The sequence below is a fragment of the Leptosomus discolor genome, chromosome 9 (assembly GCF_034619465.1).
Source record: "Leptosomus discolor isolate bLepDis1 chromosome 9, bLepDis1.hap2, whole genome shotgun sequence".
Lineage (NCBI taxonomy): Eukaryota > Metazoa > Chordata > Aves > Leptosomiformes > Leptosomidae > Leptosomus > Leptosomus discolor.
The window spans coordinates 20,294,357-20,310,232 of record NC_141399.1 but is presented as its reverse complement, the minus strand read 5'-3'; the positions used below and the strand labels follow the sequence as shown (position 1 = coordinate 20,310,232).

General features: G+C 44.2%; 1 protein-coding gene across 2 annotated transcripts in view; it reads right to left on the bottom strand.

The window, feature by feature from the left end:
• The window catches only part of BSN (bassoon presynaptic cytomatrix protein), a 92,946-nt gene that overhangs the window by 60,743 nt on the left and 16,327 nt on the right, over window positions 1-15,876 (bottom strand). For both annotated transcript variants that reach the window (XM_086469997.1, XM_086469998.1), the window contains exon 2: window positions 8,351-8,750. In XM_086469997.1, coding sequence (XP_086326123.1) covers window positions 8,351-8,750 — 400 coding nt within the window. The remainder of the gene's footprint in view (window positions 1-8,350; window positions 8,751-15,876) is intronic.

The window sequence follows — 15,876 nt, the reverse complement described above, 5'->3', positions numbered from 1 at the left end:
ACACACTGGCTCTTCAGTCTTCAAAACTGACTTCCAGCTGGTTTAGTGCCATATTAGGTCCATGACTTAACTTGTTTTGACAAACCTTTAATCCCACAGACCTGCTTCATAGTCTACTCCCATCCCATTAAGACCACATCTCACTCTCTGGATTTCCAGAGCCATTCCAACAACTTATCTTTGTTTTCACCTGGAGCAGAAAGCCAAGCCAACGGCACAGCCTATTTACAACATGAACTGAGTCCAGAACTGAAACATCCCACCATTTGTCTGTCCTTGATCAAAAGGTTTACAGCCTCAATAACAGGGCATTTCAGAGTTTAAATAACCAGTTTTCATAGTCCAGTTAGCACCATACCCGCTCAGATATGGGCTGCCCAGGAGCACAGCTGCATATTACATCTCCAAGATGAGGAGCTGGGTATAACAGGAGGGTGAGGTCCAGGAGCAAGGCTGTACAAGCTTGAATTAAGGTGGTGGTACACCTCTGCAGGCACGAGCTACTGTCCCACAAACACCTTACTGCATTCACAGGGCTGTTTTTGAAGTCTCTGATACTTTCAGTCCACCACACTATGTAAATCCCCTTTTAGCACCTAAACTTGACCATGGCCAAGAGACAGACAAGAAACAGGGTTAGAAAGAAGCAAGTTGGTTTCTGGTGATGGGAGCCCACGCAGCTTTATAAATAGCAACAGTGATCTGCTAAAATTCAGATCAAGAGAGACACTGCCGAGATGTCACCACCTCTGTCAAGCACCGCTATCTTTAAGGACCAGACAGACCTCCTATGTCGTTACCAGCCAGGGTGGAAAGAGCCACATCACAGCGTCTCCTCATGCACCAGGGCTGTCCCGCTGGGCACCGCTCTGCCACACCAGAGACGCAGCTCCCAAGACAGCACCGTAGGGGGTGCAGAGTGGGTGCTAGCAGGGAGTGTCTGATAGCTCCCATTACAACCACCCTGCTCTCTGCTGCTTGTAGAAAGATGGTAAATAGCAATTAATTTGGCTGGGATTAACTCAGCCCCCATTGAGACACTGAAAGTACTTGAAGTTTCCTCCTAAGCGCTCCCCGAAGACAGACAGCATTTTACCACAAGAACACACTGCAAACAAGACTGTACAAGCAAGGGCTATAAAGCCCTGTGCAATTGCTGCCCTCTGGAATACTTTTTGCATGGTGAGCAGGATCCAGAGGGACACTCAACCATGTGTGTGATGTCAGGTGCTCAACTGGTAAGAAAACCTGGAGCAACATTCACATGAGCAAAATAGCTCCTTCCACCACCACAGCCTGTAAATCATCTTATTCCTCTGCTCAGGGACATCCAGGGGAGGGAAATGAAAGCAAGTAGCAGGCACAGCAAAGCTTTCAAAACCACGAGGAGCCTCTGACTCGGTATACTGCTCTACTTCAGAAGTCTTGACAGCCACTTTGGATCCTCAGCTTGCTTTCCTTTTAATGATAAAGTGATATCTGAGTTGAAAGCTAGAGGAAAACCACTGCTCATCCAAGCAAACAGCTTGCCATAACTTAATGTACCCAGGGAAGGACAACACAGGGCAGTGCTGGCTCAGTGCATGTGGCTTGCAGGGCTTTGTATTTATCAAGCAACAAAAGACACCAAGAAGAAAGCAGGCCACTTTCCATCTTTCAGGAGTATTCAACTTCACTTGCAGTTGTTTTTATTACCCCTCTCTGACACAGCATCACTCTGGCATGTAAGAAGCCACGCTCTCCTGTCCCTTCCGAACAATTTAACACGTCACAATGGACCCTTCTGTGTCCCCACAGTCGGGTCCCTGCTGCCATGGCTCAGAGCCAGCCGTCAGCAGAGGGGAGCCACTGTGAGCAACCCCAACCCCATTAGTCACCGAGAACCATTTAGCCAAGATATTTTTTGACATTTTCTGCAGGTGAATTTTGCATTATTTGAATCATCTACGCAGAGCGCAGCGAAAGGCAGCATACTGGGAGGAACAGCCAGAATTACTCATGAGCTTTTTTTTGTTGTTGTTGGCTCCAACTTAAATTGTGATCTGTCGAACAGACAAGTCGCACGTCGCTGCAGACGGCTGGAAGAAGCCCCTGCTCAGGCTGCAGCATGGGCTGGAACAGCAAACAAGTCATTTTTATGTAGAAAGCCTCAGCAAACAAGTATGCTACTGTCCAGCTTCATATTAGTTGCTTTATTCAGTGCTAATCACCCCATTTAAAAAAAAAAAAAAAGCATAACAAAAATAAATTTAAAAAAAGTCCAACTAAGGGATAACAGAGGTATCCTTCACTGCAACACTGCAGACACAGGATGAAATGAAGACTGGGATACTGGGATTGCAAGGTAAAGGGCAATGGTGAGGAAGCACTAAAATGTGGGAAAATACACACACACGCGCAACCTGTTGGTCCAGGGCGATAAATTCAAGGTTCCTATGAATATTTTCTCACCATAAAAAACCCCATAGAATATTCATTGCAATCACAAAGAGCGTATTTTTAGTGCCATGAGGCACTCTTGAAGAGAGTCATAGGGCTTCTTCAAGTGGGCACATCCCCAGTGACTGCTGTCCCAGCTAGCCCACGCTGCAGAAGCTAACCCCGAGCACCGGAGAGGGGAGCTGCCCCATAGCAGACAACCAGGCCAAGCATCCCTGGCCGGGCAGGTGTTTCTCAGGGCAGATGTAGCCCACATCACTGCATTCTTATGAGAAGGCACAGTCATGATGAGCCCTGGCTCCTGCAAAAAGCATCACACGCTGTTCATACAGGTCACTGCTGGCTGAAGCTCTGCTAAAAACAAACAACAAATCAGAATGAAACTTGCCTTTCTCTCCTATCACACAGCCTGATCCAATGGAAAATTTCTCCCAGATTTGCAGCTACCCGCTTCTTTACCACGGCCACCATGAGTACAACACCTGGGAGTGAAATATCCCAGGGGATGCCAGACTGGAGAGACACTTATTGTTAAATGTTATCCCACTACAGGATCTGCTTTTCAAGATCCAACATTTTTCAGACCCAGCACCCATTCCTTAAGGGGAGGGGGAACTATAATCTCTAAATACAGCCTCGCATTTCTGCATGAGCACAATAATACATTTTCTTTGAGATGTGGTGCTGCACGCATGCCAACAGCTGAGGCTGGGGGCTGCTTCACAGACAGGAAAATGAATAGCCAGCAAGGTCTCAGGGGCAGGAGAAAACCTTGTTGGCTTTGCCGTTCAGTAAGAGAAGAGACCATGTAAATGTAATCTCGCAGCTCTTCCTCCACTGTCACTCCCCTTGCAAAGAGCTAAATCAAGCACAGAGCTGACACACACACAGAAAACTTGAAAATTCAGGAGATGCAACACCAGCACTGCCCTGCAGCTTCTCAGTGAAGAGCCAAGAGGGAGAAGGACCACTGTGGTGGTTTGAAAAGGCAGAGAGAGACAGGGGAGATTAAACCTCTCATAAAAATAATGTTTAATTATCTACAGGCAAGTAGATACCCTTTTTCATCCAGTCCTCTAGTGCTCACCCCTTGCTGACCCCTGAGCTTGCTGGACACAGCCAGAGTCCCAGAAACCACCACATTACACCAAGGAACAATAGGGCAGCATGTCAGAGCACAACACATTGTCAAAACATGGCTTCAAGCCACATAAATTACAGCAACATAAATTACAGTCGTGCTCCAACAACTTCAGGGCTACCCAGACCTGCACAAGGGTAAAAATTGGACACTAACATCCTGCAAGGTATAAAATTGAGACCATGAACCAAATGAGAAATGGACTCATAGGAAAGGCAGCATATGAACACCTTCACAATTTCTGGGACATTCAGTCTTTATCCTTTTTTTTTTAAAAAAAAAAAAAAAGTACTTTGCCAAATGAATGAAGTGATGCTGTGGACAGGTACTGCTCCTGCTGGTGGAGCTGGGCTGGAGAAGGCTTTGGACAACCCCAAGCACTCACAAGCCTCGCTCCTACCTCCATAGATGGTCTGCCGAGCACTTTGACATCCCTATGCTTCCCCTAACTGTCTTCTTTGCTCCACTTTACCCAAATTTTCTTACACTACTGAGCAGAAAACCATCTACTGTTATGTTGTGATAGGATAAATATAGGCCTACGCTGTACATTCACACTTACACCATCTCACTCATATTCTCAGCTGATGGTCTATTTTCCATCAATACAATTTAAACATTTACCTAAAAACTTTAAGTATTTTTTGTGGGTATCTCCTCCTGCTACAGATAATTCCAGAGCTGCTGAGAGGTTTTCCTCTCCTGACAAACAACTCTGACCAGTGTTGGGAAACCAATCAGCAAGTTTTTAATCTTCCCTGAGACTTCTTATGTTTCACTTGCTGAAGGTCTGTGATCAAAGGTTGCTGATGACCTTACATGGCACAGAGCACATAGGGAACAGATTTATTCTCAAATATTTTAAACATTTCATATTACATTATATTCATAATGTAAAAAGTACAAAGAATCTCTTCAGTTTCCCTGAGCAGAGCTAAAAACGTGGACCAGAGCTGAAGTTTAACAAGTATCACCACTTCATACAGTCACAAATACAGTGAATACATTCAAAATAGCTCGAGGACAAAAGCAGGGACTTCAAAGAGAAAGTAATTTGGTGAAGAACGTACATGTATAAATAGGCTCCTTTTATTCAGGGTAGGGGGAAAAATACCTATTGCGTGCATCTGAATACTTATGAAACTACGATTTCAAATTGAAAAAAAAAGCACAATAGAAATGTAAGGAAGAAGGCAAGGATTTTATATAATCCCAAAAGGTTCTAAGCAAACCTATTAGGCATCCAGACCATTTGAGTTTCGTTTCAGCACTAAAGCACATATTTTAATGCTGTGCCACTGCTCTTGATTAAAATCAAAACCAAGTCCCACATTTTTCCAGCTTACCACTTTAGGATGGGGAGAATATTAATTAAAAGAAACCCAACAAATTTTAAGAGAACACTGAAGAAGAAATTAATTTATCAAATTAGCAATGTGCAGTGGCACTTCAAAACCCTAGAGAAACAGAAAGGATGCCTGCAGGTTACTCCTTATGATACTAAACAGAGCAAATCCAATCAGATGAACATGCTGCAGGATCAGTCAGGCAAAAGCAACAGGAGCAGCACTGCAAAGTGAAAGATGTATAAAAAGAGGATTTTCTAAACCTATTGTACCGGCTTGAAACTGAGCTATTTCCCCCCGGAGGAGATGACAGCATTGCTGGTACAGTCCAGCAGAACAAGCTGTTCAAAAAAACCCCTCAAAGACAACACAGAGGAAAAGTACAAAAAAAATTTTAATGAGAAATTAAAAATCCTACTGGAATGTTAGGGCTGCAATATTGCACTTAAAATAACACTTCTCTATTCAAAAACCTATTTCCTACACAGGTATGTAAGCAAACTGTTACATTTCACCATGCTATTTCATAGCTTCTGTCTTTAATAGTGCCATCATAGCTTCCTGCATCACATTCCCCCTTGCTTAAAATAACCATCCACGGCAAAAGGACTGACCTTCAGGAATAAGTGAATGAACAAGAAAACTGGCATTCCAGCACGCGACCAAATTGAAAATGGTGACAGCAGTTATTTCGGAGTGCAGAGATGAACAGAGGGAAGAATATGATTATCTACATGTAAAATATTGAGTGACACCAACAGCAGACAGGAACTTCTGTTTGCCCAGCCTTATGAAACAAGAACGAGCTGGTGCTCAAAGGAATAAAAAGACAGTGAATTAAAAAAAAAAAAAAAAAAAAGAAAGATTTATTTATTTTGCTCAGCAAGCAATCAACTCAAGATGCTACAGAGGCCAACTGCTTCATCACGATGGAAATTCATTACTTGCCTTTAAGATAAAATGACCATCAAGCCACATGAAAAGGAAAAAGATAAAAAAGACAAATAAAAATAATATTTCAAAGGACTGTACATGCTTCTAAGCAGAAGGTATCACCTAATTATCAAGTCAAGGTGTTTTGCTAGGAGGTACAGTTAACTCTCCTCTGAAAAATCTGCTCTTGGTATTGTAGTGGCAGGATGGAGTTTGATGAACTACAGCTCATACACTAAGTCTGTTGTTATTTTATTTATATATATATAAGCTATTTTATATATAAAAATAAAAGCCACGTCAAGCTTATACAAACCTTTATTTTCAAAACCAGGCTCTCAAAACAGTTTTGGAAATCATCATGCCAAATAAGTACTGGAGTTCCCACCTCACCACACCTGGGGTTTCTGGCAGCCCCACAGATTGTGCAGGAGAGGATGTACCAAGTAAACACAGTTTTGTTTTTCCTGGGTTTGGTTTTCCTAGAAAATTTGATTTTTTTGATGATTTCATCCTGCTAGAGAGCCTTGAAAGCAGAAAGAGAAGTCACAAATCCATACCTACTGCAGCACCAAGCAGAAACATCAACTATTCACATGAAAATATATTCATAAGGAAATGCAAATTGAAAAATATAACCCCACAAACCACCTCATTAGCAATACTGTGCAGCCACCCTGCTGCACCTGCAGGGTTTGAAGGACATACCAGACGGATGTTTCTTCCTGAGAGGATGGTCAAGCAGTGAAGCAGGGGGGACCAGCACTTCCATCCTGGTGAGTTTCTGAGACCCAACTGGATAAAGCCTGGAGCTCCCTCACCTGATCTCTGCTTTGAACTGAGGCTCGACCAAGTGACCTCTGGAGGTCCTTTCCAACCCAGCTCCGACCATCAAGAAAGAGAACAACCTCCAAGCTGCCTCCCATTAACCCTTTTTAACACCACCAGACTGCTTCAGATGCCTTTCTATGTGACTCTGCAATGGCAGCACAAGTAATTATGCTGAGGAAAGTGAGTCACACTTCAACATGGCAGTAACCACCACTGTTCCCCCAGCCAGCCCATCGCATGGGCTGCAAACACTTCTCTTGGACAACAGTTTTCACCCCCCAGCTCCCTCAATGACCTACTTACAAGTCATAAGATTGCTTACTGTTGAAATGCATATTAAACTCAGAACAAAACAACAAAAACCCCACACCTTTTTTCATCCCAGGTCAAGTTTTTTTAATTCAAAATCCTCCGCTGTCAATCACATTTCAGAGGGGTATAGAGTCTTAGAGGTGCTAAGAGATGGCCTAGAGATACTAAGCAGAAACTCCATGCACACACACATTTTAACATGGGTATCTGCAAGACAGAATTGGAGTAAAGCCCACTGTGGGAAAGCTCTTGGGGGAAAGTAGAGGAGACAAGGTCCAGGCTGACCAGAAACTGACCCATCGGTGCATTTTTATTGGTTTATTTGCTGATTAACTGATACTATTCAGAATAGTTGCTGAACTTTCAATGTAATGCTTGGACAACAAAATAAATGTTTGGCAAATCTATTTAAAAGTGACCCATGGCATTTCCTTGCAGGAGTCCGAATTTCTACCTCAGGGCCCTTTATTAAGATCTAAGACCTTATATTGACCTTTACAGAAACAGCTACTGGCAATAAAATGTGGGTACTCAGGGGATTTCAGTGCCCAAATCCTGTTTTCTCAGACACTGGAGTGGCACAGAGGCTTTCCAATGCATGGCTTAAACTTTCTGTTACTAAGCCTGAGTAGGAATCCCCACGGTTTGGCTCTTAACAGCTGCAACAAGAATCCATGTTGCTTCCCACCCTGTGTGGAGGTCTCTGACCCAACAGATTGGCACAGGAAACCCCACACCCCAGACAGCCCCAGCAACCCTAGCTCACTGCCACTGCTGGATCCACCCACAGGACCCTGCACATCCATTTTACACATCCCACGAAACACTCCCCCAGCAAGGCATCATCTTGCGCACGACTCTTTGTACTTCTCTCCTGCCACCAATCATGATGCTGTCTGAAACTCATCTGCCATCAAAACATCATCACCTCGCATGAGTCAGGGTCTAAAATGCTCAACACCTTGGGGTTGAACAGCAACACTGCTGCTCCCCCCACCACTGTTGAGTGCTTCAACTTCAGGACATTTTTGTGTACGTAGACCTGACCTCACCTCAGCCAAGCATTCTGGGGTCTCAGCAACAAGAAACTGAGCCTCTCTGGTGGACTAACATTTCCCTTTAACTAATTTACCTCCCTCATCTCATTAAAGCTCACATTATTGCAATTATCCTCAGATTAGCCAGCAGAGCCCTTGCTCTTGGTCAATGCTTTGCAGCTGCCAAAGACAAAGGTGCAACTTCTGTACTAGGAGAAAGCAAGAACCTCTCCTTGCAAACCTCAGTGGCAGCCACCCCACCACCCACCTGAACCGGACAGACAGGCTGTCCAAGGAAGAGGAGGCGTTACCTGGGTGAGGTGCGGGTTGGGGTTGAAGCCACACTGGTTGCAGACTTTGCTGTGACACTGGGTGCAGGCATTGAAGTTCGGCTGGCCGGGGGAGGAGGTGAGCTCTGTTGTCTTGCATATGGGGCAGAGTGTGCTGCTGGGGAGGGGGGCGATCTGTGGCAGCGAGTAGGGAGAGGTAGGGGTGCTGCCCCGGTCCGGTGATACCGAGGGAGACCTCCCCGAGCCCTGGCTCCTTGCATCCACCTGCAGCATCTTCCGTGGTCCCTCCACCAGTGGTCCAGGCTGGCCCCGGCCCCTCATCTCCTGGGGGCTCTGGGAACTGGGCACAGTCTGTGCGAGGGAGGGGGATGCTGACCGCTGGCCCGCAGCCTGATCCAGCTGCTCTGGTTTCCTCGGTGTGCTGAAACACCATTAAAAAAACACATAATAAGCCTAGGTTTAGTACATTCAAATGATGCCAGTCAAAGTAGAAAACATCTAAAGCACCCTCTCTGCCCCTGAAGCCCCAGCCCAGCCAAGGAGGCACAGCAAAACCACACTGCAAACTAGGGAAATTGTTCAGCTCAGCAGAAGGATACGCTTTACCTTACGAAACAAGGCACATTTTGTTTTCTCTTATATAACCCAGCAGCAGAGATGTAATTGAATTATTTCCCGTATTCCAAGTTGAAGAGTTGCACATAAAATGCAAACGAGAAGTTGAGGGCAGCTCAGCCTCCTGCCAGCCAGGGGCTCCCTGTTAGCACTTCACCAGCACAAATGGGTGCTTGAAGAGGCAGCAGCGACTCTGGTTTGCAGATTGCAGGGCCCTTTCTGCAGGGAGACAGCCAACGCATGCTAAACCATCTTCTCACAATCTACTTTCATGAGTTGCTGTGAAACAAAAAGACTGCAAAGAGCCCTATTTATTGAAGAACACTGCCCTCCCCCCCCCGGCAGAAGAACTAATACTTTCTCGACTGTCAAGCTGCCCCCACCCCGTGTAAGTCACAGGTGAAAGCAACTGAGGGCTTGTTTCCCAGTGGCCACAGCAGTGGGAAACTAAGAGAAGGCATCAGCTCTGCTTTAGTAATCACTACCGAAGTGAGAAGCAGGTGCTTGCATTGTCTGGCTGCCCCTCAGCTGAACCCTCTTCTGGGTGCTGTGAGTCTTGCCTGGGCAGAAAACTATCTGGGATGTATCAGGTCGCTAGGATAGGGCTATGAAACTACCCTGTGAAACCCCAGCTAACCAGAAGGAGCAATCCTGAGATCAGTATCATGCCTGCTGCTGGTCAGGCAGCAGTCCCGTAGCCTGTGTAGGATACTCAGCACCCTGCAGCATGTGCTCCCTGTCACCCCAGAGTTCAAGGAGAGGGTCTAGTAGCCCCAGGGAGATCTGGAGCAGCTTCAGTTGCAAGAGCTCTGAGTCCTTGTGTTGGAGAGCATGGCACAAGATCCCACATGCCCCACCTCGCATGTTATTTCAGTGCAGGTACCCTGTAATGTGCTGCTGACAAACCATGAGTGCATGAGAAGGAATCTGTGATGGAATATGTTTATCTAATTACAGAATAATTTAGTGCACATGTTTACCAGCAATGCCAACAAATATTTCTCAAAAAGGCAGAAGCCCTAATGCTCTCACTACCTGTGATCTACAGCTGTTTAAGGAAAAATATTACTAAAAATCTCAAAAGTAATACATTGTTGATTTACCCAAACTGGGTCTGACCTTATAAAGGTTTAAAAAGGGAACTTAAATGCATAAAACTAATGAAATTCAAAGTGCATGTTGCCACAGTAATAGAAAGTTGGAGGAAAATAAATATTAAAATAGCTCTTTGGGAATACTTTTCAGCTGCAGATTGAAATGCACGTCTCTGAAGGAGGAATTGCACAGTAATACTAAAGCAAAGCAATAAGGGAGTAACTGATCTGCTCGAGACTAAAGAGCAAGCCACACCTGGCCCTGCAGCAAGACACCTGCAATAAGTGTCATTTGCATGCACTGCTCCACCATCATTAATACTGACACCCTTGAGTTCAGAATTGGGATTTGCCTCCTGATGCTGAGGGCTGAAAAGCTGCTGCGCCATAAAGCACGTGGCATCCGTACCTGGTGCAGATGAGAGAGCTCATTCCCAGACACCAGGAGAAAGTACTGCCATGCAAAAATGCATTTTCTCTCCTTAATTTTAATTCTGATAAAATCAGCATTATGTATTAGAATATATACTATCCTAATGGTGTGTTAAACAACATTGAAATAACATTATTTGAAAAGATTAATGTATATACGGTCAAACAACTGTTGTTTGGAACAAGAGAATGGTCATTACACTGCAAATTTCAAAATTCAAATTTTTTTTTCCCATTTGATAGGAAAAAAAACGTTTACCACCAAGTAGGAATTCTGACTCCAAACTGGCTCTGACTGCAGAAATACCACTTCCCAGCTCAATGAAAAACGAGAAAATTTACAGCAACTACCCACAACAGAAGTGTTTAGCAGTATATTAGTAATTACCACCTATTTTTTCGGCTGGTATTAGTAGTACTAGAAGTCTGGCTTATTTAGTTCAAGTACCTTTCTTTAAATAAAGAGTGAATTTTTTGCAGCAAATCGACATGAGCACCATACCTCTGAAGCTGTGCTCCATCAAAAGGAGCTGTCACACAAGGCACAGACAAGTTCACTACATTTCCTATTCAAAAAAGAGTCTGTGGCTCTCTTGAAAAAGCAAAAACCCATGAGAAAAAAATACGTAAGGTGCTTCTATTTTGCCTTGAGCATCATTCCTGGCACAGAAGAGAGAGAAGGGCAGCTGGGCACTTGGTGCCCAGCAGGACAGTGCTGCTCCAGAGATGCTCTCCCAGCCTGGGATGGAGGTCCTTCCCAGCTCCCTCCACCTTTTCAGGTGCAAAGAAATTCCATGCACCATCCTGCTCCCAGCAGCAGTTTCACTGTGCACTTATACCTTCCCTGCATTTATTTATTTTACAATTATTCAAGATGCCTCAGCCTTCCCATGATACAGGCTGGGCTGTCTCTCACTTCCACCAGTTGAATGTGTCCATGAAATTTTAAGACCAGAAGGAATCACCTGGTCTGTCAAATACAGTAAGTAAATACTGTATTTGATGCCCCAGGAAAGAACATGAGAATAGTCACATGGAATCAGATGCAGGCCCACACTCATTGCATCTTTTGATAGGATGCTCCACTGCTTGTGTGTCTTGTACCCACTTGTGAACCCTTTTGTTGTTGTTACACAAGCCCAAACTGCAGCTCATCCACTTTTTTCCATACAGCCCGCTTCATCACTGATAAAAATATTAACTAGCATCAGGCTGCAAACCAATTCCAAAGGAATTCCCCCCAACGTCACCAGATTGTTCATTGACAATTAAATTGAGATGTCTTAATAAGGCAGGATTTCACCTGTTTGATGGGGGCTATATTGATTTTACACCGCTCTAATTGTTGAATTAGAAATATTGGGTGACACCCAGTCAAACATCTCCGCAGGGTCCAAATTCAGCAGTGCTCTCTCAGTTACCAACAGAGTTATAATTTTGTCCAAGTAAAGAATATCAAGTGCATTTGACTAAGCTTATTAACAATTATACCATTGAGGTTTCCATTTATTATATTGTGTCTGTTAATGCTTTATCAAGTGAAGGTCAGGCAGGCAGCTCTATTAATCTGCCCGCAGTCACTGGAAGGTTGGGCAGCTGGGAAGATGCCATTTTCTTCCTTTTTTTTTTATTTTTAAATTGAAAAAAAAAGTGGTTTTCTTCTTGTTTTCTAAAACTCCTTCCATTTTCCAGCATAAAGCCAACATGGCATCAAACTAAGCGATGACCAGCTTCCTGTCCTGGTGCAGCCCAGCCAGCCTAAGCAATGCCCACCATCAGCCCTCTGCTCTTTTGCATCTTGTCCAACCTCCTCTGAGTTTGTTGGAGCTGAACTCTGACCATCCTTTGAACACTGGGCATCAAACCAGCCATAGCAGCACACAGCACCAGCCTCTGCTTTCTGCAGAGAGGAATATGGCATTTCACTGTCCAGAAGTATGCAAGGTAGCCCTGGGTCTGCAACATCAGAAGCCTTGTTTTCACACCCAGTTCTGTGGCATAGCCGTGCCACCTCTCTTACTTTCCCCACACAGTGAAAGGAGCATCTGCCTGTCTCCCGACATGAAGCACTGCAAAATACCCACAAAAATTAACCCTCGACTCTGCACAAGTAGGAGGCTCACCTACAAGGTTGCTTGCCATGGAGCCTGGAGCTAAAAATCACCCTAAGAGATTAATTTGTACTCAAGTCTCCTTCTCCATCAGATATTTTTCCTGATTAAAAAGATGCAGAACTTCCCTTGTTCCACTCAGGAACTGGCACAGATACGAAACTAGCCTTTCTATTTAGGACTGGTGCAAACGTCCTGGCAGGCTAAAAAGATATGGAGAAGGACTAGGAGGGAAAAGCTGATTGAGATGATCAGAAACATGAACAGCATAATGAAAAACAAGGGTCAAAGCTATTCTCCACAAAATCAAGCTTAGCAGTGCAAGATATCACAATGATTTTTTTATGCCTGATTTTTTCCCTTCCATAAAAATGATGGTTTTTCTTTGAAACAACAAGAATTGGGAACACTTTAAAAACCAAGTCCTATTTACAGCCAAAACAAATGTTAGACTGTTTGCTGGTTAATGTTTAATTTAATAAAAAAATGACTTGTCCTAAATCTAACTTCTGATGGCATGGCAGTACTAGTGAAAAGATGTCAGCAGCTTTAGGAAAGATGAAAGCAATACAGTGACATAGTAATGGCTTACAATCCCATTCCAGTAAATTGGTACAGCCTTCTTATTTGGGAATTCCTAGGTAAAGTCAGGGTCTGTAGAAGGGAATCGCTCTAATTTAACTCAAGCAGGTTTGTGGTGCCACTAAATTTTACAGACAAGATCCAAGCTTGGGGCAGCACCCAAGAGATGTCAACGGGTCCTTTTTCACACAAGATGCTAATCTGGGAGCAAGAACCACCGCACAGTGAACACCACACTGTTAACATCTTTGCTATAAAATCAAGTAATAATGATAGCACACAAAATCCACATGCACGGCTGGTATTGTTCAAGTGTGGTGTGTGGAAAAGTTCAAGAGAGAGCATATGCATTGGTCTTCTAAATTATTGGATTTCTCCTAATTTCACGTTCCCCCCTTGAACACACCAGCTACATCCATCTGCTCAGCTGCCAGCAAACCCCAGCAGAGCTCACTTCCATGGGGGCTTGGCATTTTTGGTCTGAGTAAATCCTTCAGAAGCCGCAGCCCTTTTATGCAACTGGGAAACATGGACTGCGTCCCTTCCTCTGCATGGTGCCTACTGAAATGGGTCCTTGCTCACTGGGCAACTGATCTAATTACTGCATTGTAGTATATAAAAAGATCATGAAAATAAATGGCACCATTGCCATCATTTTACAAAGAGCACGCCCTGCTCAGGCTTTCCAAAGGAGAGCTGGGTTTGTCCATGGAAGGCAGGTCCTAGCTTCACATCCATACCAAAAATAAGCAAAATGGGGACAAACAAGTCTTTTCTATTAGCAGGAAAAGAGGGGAAACAAATGACTGCTTACCTGCAGCAAAAACAAGGGTATGAGAAGCAAACAAATCAAGACAAAGCATGAAAAGAGAGAAGATGTGTGGATGCTCAAACCCAAAAGAGGGAGGCTGGGTTAACAGACAAGAATGAGAGCTGCTCAGCTACGAGCAGAGATTTGACCTAGTTGGTTCGACTGAAACCTGATGTGAACATCCACATGACTGATTTTAAGAATCACTGAATATAACCTATTTAGGAAAAAAAGAGGTGGCTAAGCAAAAGAGGAGTTGCACTCTAGGTCAAAATGGCACTGGGTTTGACTTAGAAAAACATAATTCCTAATGCTTATGGGTCAGCATAGGAACTGCATTGGATAATATCAAATATTAGCTGGTATATACTGCCTATCAGCAAGTTAGACTAGAAATTAGGACATGCAATCTTTTAATAAATAAACAGAAAAAGGAATGCCTGATGCGAAGGGCCTCTGGTTTCAGCTACGTGCACTGAAAATCTTACACTAGTGATGGTAAAACATCCACTGAGCTTCGGAGTTTTATTGGTGGCAGATTTGTAGCTCTAAAAACATGGGGAATGCTGTATCAGACTCTGCTTTGACAAAAAAGAAGCAGTTACAGAATTAAAAATCAGCACCTGCTTAGATCCATGTGCCCCCAACTTAATTACATTTATGTCCATGCAGGAAGAAATTCATTCTGGAAATGTGTGTACTGGATAGTTTAAAAACAGTGAATGCCACACAGCTGAAAACAAACCAGAAAATATGAAATGGTGACTAGAAGCTGTCAGGGAGTCTTTTATTGGATGGCAACACAAGCACTCTTGTGAAAGGACATGGTATTTAATGACTTGCTTTTGTGAGCAGTGGAAAAACCCTGTTCTCCTGCAGCTTTGTGCTCTAGGGTTGCTTTATCCCCGTCAAATAAGATGCAGCTTCTGTCAGGCATTTTCCCTGTGACCGAGGCACCCCTAATGCGAGTTTTCTGATGCTGAACAGTATACTTGAGCTCTTGCTCAAGACTTTCCTGGGCAATCATTCAGGTCCCCAACGTCTACCCACATACCTGTTCTCATAAATACAGAGATATATGATATCCTTGAGTTCTCTGCCTCCCTGTCAAACCCCATGGGGGCTGGGGTTCAAGGAAGGGCTGCCAGCCAGGCGGTGGCTCTTGCACTTAACACACCAGAGTAACGACCTTCCCCAGAGGAACCGCGTCCCAGCACAATGCTGCCACGGGGCAAGCAGCACTGTGATGCACAGCATTCCATCTTCCTCCTCTGGCCCCCGGTTTTGCAGAAGGTAACACAGCGCTGTTGCCAGCTTTTCCCTTAGTTTAAAATGCAGAGGTCTACACAATCCACAGAAAGGTAACAAGAACCAAAAGTTTTCCAGTTTCCATCCACATTCCAGGTGCATGTCTTGGTATACTGCAAAGTCAAGATTAGGAAAAGCCTCAGTCCACCACAAACCAGTTATTCTCTATCTTATTAGCATCACGTCTAGTTCAACCAAGAATCAGCAACAGGCTAACACATCCATGTCATTTACGCGGCTGTATGAAGCACAGTTGTTGAGAAGCATCTGCAATCTTATTAGCTGAATCCTACATACCGAAAGAGGGTTTTATGGCTGATTAAGCTCTAAATAAACATTTACTTGCTTGTTTTTGTTCCTGACACTGCTTTTTTGTAAGAGTTTGTGAGTCATTATCAACTGCAGTTGGACTAGACGATCATTGCAGGCCCCTTCCAACAGAACTATTCTATTCTATTCTGTTCTTGCTATGGGGCAAATACTTAATTTGCACCTAACTTGGCCCTGGTTGAGCTAAGAGCAATTTCCCTTAGGGTGCTTTGCAACATAAAACCAGAGCAAAGGCTGCTCACACCCACCAGCCCAGCATCCCCA